The 7,336-nt window shown below is 31.0% G+C and overlaps 1 protein-coding gene across 2 annotated transcripts; it reads right to left on the reverse strand.

Moving 5' to 3' along the window:
• Nucleotides 1-1,255: 1,255 nt before the first annotated feature.
• On the reverse strand, nucleotides 1,256-5,501 carry LOC109339521 (acyl-acyl carrier protein thioesterase ATL3, chloroplastic-like). 2 transcript variants are annotated; one of them, XM_019576975.1, is made up of 5 exons: nucleotides 5,201-5,501; nucleotides 4,574-4,674; nucleotides 2,870-2,979; nucleotides 1,608-1,703; nucleotides 1,256-1,536 (listed from the first exon to the last, which is right to left on the reverse strand). In XM_019576975.1, exons 1-5 carry the CDS (start codon nucleotides 5,464-5,466, stop codon nucleotides 1,414-1,416), a joined length of 696 nt encoding a protein of 231 aa, XP_019432520.1. In that variant the 5' UTR covers nucleotides 5,467-5,501; the 3' UTR covers nucleotides 1,256-1,413. The 2 variants fall into 2 exon arrangements, with proteins under 2 accessions (XP_019432520.1, XP_019432521.1); XM_019576976.1 differs by lacking the exon at nucleotides 1,608-1,703.
• Nucleotides 5,502-7,336: the final 1,835 nt, after the last annotated feature.

A 7,336-nucleotide genomic window follows, 5' to 3' on the forward strand; every position in this document is an offset into this window, starting at 1 on the left:
AGTGTTTTTCAGATTTCAAAGTGAAAGGTTTTCACTCCATACGAAATCTCTTCACTCCAAACAACTCATACACTTTCAGAAACCTTCAAAGGGTGTTTGTAAACTCTATATAAAGGCTCTAAACTCTCACACAAACAACACCCAACTTTCATACAATTTTCTCTCAACTCTCGAAAGCTCTCACACTTTTTCTTAGAGTTTATCTTTGAACTTTTTGCAACTTGTTCTTAAACTTTCAAGTTAATTTTGCAAAGTTGCTTCAAGTGTTTCAAAGACTTTTACAAAGAGCATTATATACTTCTATATATATATTCAGAGTTTGGATTGCAAGTTACATAAGTTTCATACTTGTAAAGGCAATCTGCCATAGTTGAATATTCTTCATTCTTGTAAAGAATTCTTTTTTTCACGGGGTGTGAAAAGAAAGAGGAATAAATTCACTTGGAAAGGTGTTTTCCAAGTGTGTAAGGTAACTAGAGATCTCGGGGTGAGATATTGTAATTACAACTCATAATTCTTAGTGGAAAATCTCTTGTGTGGCAACAGTACTGGATGTAGCCTTCGGTGGACAAGAAGGTGAACCAGTATAAAACTCATTGTGTACTCTCTTCTCCTTATCTTTTTCATTTTATTTCCTATTATTTTCTGCATATTGTTCCACTGCACTTTAACTTTGATTTTGCAGAAAAAGTGGCCATTATTTTAAGACAACTAATTCACCTCCCTTTTAGTTGCACTCTAATAGTTACATAAAAAAGACTTGACATAGAAAACTTGGAAATCCTAGTAGAAGAATATTAAGTGAAGTATTGAAGAGTTGCAACATCAAGTTTCCTGCACAAGATAATTTTGACTTTTGTAGTGTGAAGCTTGTCAACTTGAAAAAGCTCATTATTTACCTTTTAAGAGTTCTGATTCTCGTGCATTGGAACCTCTTGATTAATACGGTCTGATATACGTGGTCCAACCCCAATTAATTATATGTCTGGTTTTAAGTACGATATTCATTTTATTGATGATTTTAATAGATTTCCTTGATTTTATCCAATAAGTCAAAAATATGAGATGTTCCAAGCTTTTGTTAATTTTAATTCAACGAAATTAAGGCATTACAATATAATGGAGATGGAGAGTTTAATACTCTATATAAATTAATACAAGAGAAAGGGATATAATTAAGGGAATCATATTCTTACATCTGTAAAAAATAGGAAAACCGAGAGGAAATATAGACATATTGTGGAACTCGGTTTGACACTCTTAGTTGTAGTATAAAACTTGGATCCTTCCTTTGGATGAAAATATTTTATTGGTTACCTCTTTCCCCACCCACAACCCACAAATTGAAGGCATGCATTAGAAACATTTATCATCCTCAATGCTGTACTAACCAAAGAAACTTCGTTGTCATGTTCATCTGAAAGAGTCCTCATTTCGAACAAGTTTTACAAATTTATACTTTATCTGTGCTGGAATTCGAATAGGACGATAGTTTTTGTCAAGCCACACCACTGTGGCCCTGGCCTCCAAAATAGGCTGCCATCAACCAAATATCAACAGAAGTGATGCAGAGAAAGAATAAGCTGTAAATGACTCAGTTATTATACCTCTTGGTTTGGGAGTTTAAAAATGAAGTGATCGAAGTATATACGGGCAGTTGAAGAGCCAGAAACCTTAACCTTTACAACAAATTTGTCTCCACTCTGGTTGAATGTTCTAAAATGAGTACAAATATCGACAAACAGAACTATCTTATGCAAGACATCAAAATATGAGTACTAACATAGGATGTTTGTTATGAGATTCCTTATAAAAGAAATATGATAATTTTGATTTTTTAGATTTAATTAAATAATTGATATTATATTAGTATTTATTTCTAGAATGTTTTTATATTATAAGATTATGACATTTGTATGGTCATTATCATCTTATATGAATAATTTAATTAAAACAATGAAATATGAATATTAGCATGCCTATTAGATTAATTTAGATTATTATTAGCATGCCTATTTTCCAACACCACTCACCAAAACTCCTCCAACTTCTAGTTTAGAAATAGAACCATTGGACTATACCCACTATGATAATATTGAACATGCACCACCACCTACCTACTTCATTATTGCACCTACACTAACTACTCCTACTAAAGTACTAGACCCTAATAAATTTTTTAAAAGCTTCCTTTGAGTACATGAGTGAGGATAGTAATGGATGCCTCTTCAAATATACTACCAAATCTTTTCTTGTGGTTAAAGTGCATAACCAATAATGCCAATTGACCTCACTTTAACTCCAACGTTTTCAATGTGAAAAGAGTAGCATTCGTTCTCCATTATTACATGACATTCTTTTAGTAGAAAGAAGGAATAGGCAGAGGAACAGATCAAACATTATATAGATAATCTATTCATTTTCAAAAGTTGATAGCTTTATTAAGATTTACTATTTTATCATCAAAGACCTCAAGGACAACCTTGAACCCACTAAGTAGTCCAAACTTAAGGACAAACTTAATTTTAAAGGGGTTAGTAATGATAAGATGTTTATTATGAGATTCTGAATAAAATAAAATAGTTGATATTATATTAATATTTCTAGAATGTCTTTATATTGGAAGATGATAATATTTATATGATCTTCATTATTTTAAGAATTTCTTTATTTTCTTTAAATATTATTTTGTTCATTCATTAAAGATATCATGAAATATGAAGAATTTAGTTTTTATTATCCTCTTATTTTATTCATTTTCTTAGGAATAAAATAATTATATATTTTTCATGGCAGATTATTATTAGGACTCAATTGATATGTTATTTACATTATGTTCTCAATAGCAAGAATGACCGGAGAGGCTTACTCTTAGTGGTGAAAGGAATTTGAGTGACAATTCTGACAATGCCAATGAATCACCACCACGAGCCACAGCATCACAATTAATCCCAATGCTTTCCAAGAATTCATGACAACCTTGTGAAGATATTGATTGAAAAGCAATCAGTTAAGGCACGTAAAATTGAAAGTATGTATCTAAATTGCAACAAAATGTACAAGGGTAATTTAAAAAATCTGCCGACCATTGTACTCAATACCATCATTCTATATCGTGTCTGGTCTCAACTCCCAAGTATACCAAAACAAAGATCAAGAAAAAGGGGAAATATTTTCGAGCATACCCTATGTAAAAAAAATTAGCCGATCTCACCTAGTGAATTAAAAGATTTGGTTATTATTGATATTGATATACTATATATAGAAAATAATAATATTAGTAGACGTAAAACTCCTAGACAAACAAAAAGAAATTACAGTTTGAAAAACCATTAGACTGCATGTAAATTTCAGAAGAGGTTTTGATATGACTTCGGAAAACACCAAGATATTCTTGCAAGTGTAAAGGCTGCAGAAAGGGGTGTGAGTTATTGTGAGTAAAGCATTGTTTATGTAGACATTACTCATGGTCCCAAACAATAAATAGCCTTGCATGTAAATAATCTCCCTTGAATCAAGTTCCACCCGTTATTCTTACCTGCCTATTTATGAATTAAATGCCTCGAGTTGAAAGGTTAGTTACCGAAAGCCTAAGTATATATTATATCAATGCATGTATATATCATTGCATGTATATATTAAGTTCCACCGGTTCATTCAACGCATGTATATATCAATTTTTAAGTTGGGTTTTTTATGCTTTGTTTCCATTTGAGATACTTTAAGGCTTTCCTTGATAATGATACTTTAATCATATTTGAAAACTCATTTTTTATAATGAATTTAAGACATTAATAAATACTTAAATTTAAGTTTTTCTCAAATGGAAACAAAGCATAAAAAACCTAACTTAAAAATTGATTAGTTGATCTTTAAAATATTTTATTGATATTTAGATTAAGTAAAAAATCAATAATGATATCTAATGATGTGAGACATGGACCCTATATTCTTCTTTTATAAATGATAATAAATATGTACAGAAACATAGACTTTGCACATGTAAATGATACTAGAAAAAGTTGGAATAAATGGATCTCTGACTTATAAAATGTATACAATACATAATTAAAAAAAAATTAAACAATACTCAGCAACAAAGTTGCCCAGTTACTAAAATCCAATATTTATAAAAGTTGGCATTTTGATTGCCAATTTCAATATGGGACCAGGAATAAAATAAGAAACTCGACTATGCTATTACCGAGTTTATGAAAAGTGCACCAATTTGCTAATTTTTTTAAAATATACACTAAAACCATAATATTTTGGTCAAAGTACACCAGCCAAGTAAATTTGCTTTTAAATACACATTCTTAAAATTACCTACTTCCCAAAATAAAGTTGCCCTCAATATACCATGTCAAACTCAAACTTCATGTTCATTTGGTGTTGGTAAAACTCCAAAATTAATATATGTTTTCATACACCATTTACATAAAATATACATATAAAATCGAAAAGTTTTCAACATCTGAAAAAAGGTTTTCTCAAAAGAAAACATTTATGCAACAGAAATAGTTCAGAGCACTGAAAATTCACATGTATAAGCTATATGAGACCTCAGTCTCACCATGTTGACAGTAGCTTGCATAAACTGCATTGTTGACCACACCATACTGATCCAATTCATAGTCACGAACTTTTAATTCAACATCAAAGAACTCACTCATTCTGCAATATGACAAAGAAGCATTAATTTCCTATCCCCAACTTTAACATCCATGTACCTGTGACCAATGAATTGCAACAAAAGAACCCTATTTTCAAATTCCCAAATATATATTAATAAAGATTTAATTTCTACACATTTTAAAGGTAATTTTCTTACATTGTTTTTTATTTATGCACAACAAATTTTTACATGGTAAATACATCCATCATTCATGCCATTCATGTATATCCCTTTTTTATTTAAGAATTTAGAGGATAAGTTATTGTATGACTTGTGATGTAATAAATTCACATCCTATAAATAATGTGATTTTGTAGACCTTTTAAAAATCATTGATTAACAATATTAAAAAACTTACAAAGGTTGCATAGACTATTTCCTCTTTAATTACTAATCCTAATACTTCTTCTCTAGTATTATATATTTACTCCTTAATTATATACTGCATATTTTACAATTATAATTTATCCCAAATAATACTAATAATAATAAAAACATTAAATGTGTAGAGGAAATAGAAAGTACCCTTTGCCCCCTTTCAGATCAAGGAGTGGCGCAGAGGCGCTTGCATTCACCGTAACAACTGATCGGATTGCCGGCGGGATGAACGGCCGGCGGGAAAACGGAAAAGAGGGAGAAGAGCGAGTGGGTTGAAACGATGTAGTATTAAGGAATAATGGAGAAGACATGGTTTTGTGGTTGGAGCAAGGGAATGAAAATGAGTGCAACATTTTTGGGAGCAAAAGGTTGAGCCTCAATATATCATTGATGATGTCGGTCTTACAACTCATGCAAGTACTTTTTTACAGTTTTCTTCATTTTCATTTCCTCACTCAATAATTCAATAATCCATTAAAACAATAAGGGTGTGCAAAGTCTAATAATCCATTAAAACAATAATCATAAATAATTCAATAATCCTCTTCATATATGTTTTAATTTTCTTTTCCACCCAATCACTCAACGAAGGGGTTACTACAATGTTTAAATGAAATCTGACATGAGACATTTTGGTACTATAATGTTACTAAAAAAGAATGAGGTCCATGTGCAGTAAGAGTTGGGAATGCTACTAGAAAAAGAAAAGGAAACAAAGACATGCAATCCTGCAACAACAAAAATATATGAAATAATCTAAACAGTTTCTAGTCGGTCTTTAAAATGTCTTTATTAAAACTAAAATTCCAACCTAGTTTCATACGGGCTCCATGGCCAAACACTCTGTTAAAATACTCTAAAATCACCTGAAATGTCTGACAACCAGCGATCCTTATGGTCAAGAATAGCATCACCTCCTCCCATTATACTTGATCCTCTGATGTAGCTACTATTAGAAATTATAAATTTCTAATTAAGGTGAGTATCATATATTTGATACAATGATATCAGATATTTATTTCAAGGTTACATTATAAGTGATCTAATTACTGACACTCCTTAGATTAGATTTCTAAAAGGTTATAACCGATTTGAGCTTAATGGGTGGATACCCATCAGGTTAACCCATAGGAGATAATGGGAACCTATAAGTTAACACATCAGGAAGGTTATGGTCCCCAATACACCAAATCAAATTTAGTTTTCTCATCTCCTTATCAGAATGAAAACACAAGTCCCAAAAGGAATAAGAGATTTGGTTGAAGAAAGCCATCATACCACAAAACCTCTTTCAGAAACGTAGATCAAAGGAGCACATCCAGGAACATGGATTCAGGTATGACACTGCACCCTTTGAATCATATATGTGCGTGAGAATCATGAAATTCAAGATCCTAGGATTGATATTTCACCATTCAAAAGGAATTTCTAACAAGTGGTATCAGAGCATAGGTTCTGAATTTTATGATTCTCCATTAAGAGTGTTTTCCCTAATCTTGTATGAACCCTAATTTTAATTGGGGATTATTGAATTATGCTTCCGCTATTATGTTATAAAGATTGAGAATTTAGGGTTTAATTTGAGAATTTATACAATCTGGTTATTGCATAATTGTCATGAAAATTAGAATTATATGAGAAATTAAATTCAGTGAACCACCTTTTGTCATTTACTGAAATTTCATACAGCTGTCATTCAATATAAAATTATTAAAGAAAGAGAGGCTCTGGTAGCATGTAGTGACAAGAGCATGAAAGTTGGTATGAATGTTTGAGACATTAACACTGGAAATAACTTTCTTCATATACCGTCTTATGCTTTAACACCTTTCGGTTTATTGTGCTTAAGAAACCGATACATCGTGGCATCTCAATTGAACAGACATGGGTCTGTTGGTGGCGATTCTATTGTTATTTGGTCCTTCAACAAGATAATGTTTTTATCGTCTAAAACTCCCATCCGAAGGTTTCTTTGTTATTTCATTTAAAAGATTTTGTTATGTTATTAAAGTTGCATGTTTTTGCTGTTGGGTTGAAATATATGTAATAATTATTTTTGTTTGATTTGGAATTATATCGTGGAATTAGATTTGATAATTATAAAAAATATCAAATCTGGAGGTTTTAATTCCAAGATTATACTTTTAATTTTTGTCTGGTAATTATCTTATCTTGGATTAATGGATGCAATATGTTGCCAAAGTAACCTCTATTGTTAGAAATTAATTGAATTACACAGATGAGTATGAGATTATTTATGCGAATTGTGTTCGGCCCAAAGGA

The sequence above is a fragment of the Lupinus angustifolius genome, unplaced genomic scaffold (genome assembly GCF_001865875.1).
Source record: "Lupinus angustifolius cultivar Tanjil unplaced genomic scaffold, LupAngTanjil_v1.0 Scaffold_79_53, whole genome shotgun sequence".
Classification (NCBI taxonomy): domain Eukaryota; kingdom Viridiplantae; phylum Streptophyta; class Magnoliopsida; order Fabales; family Fabaceae; genus Lupinus; species Lupinus angustifolius.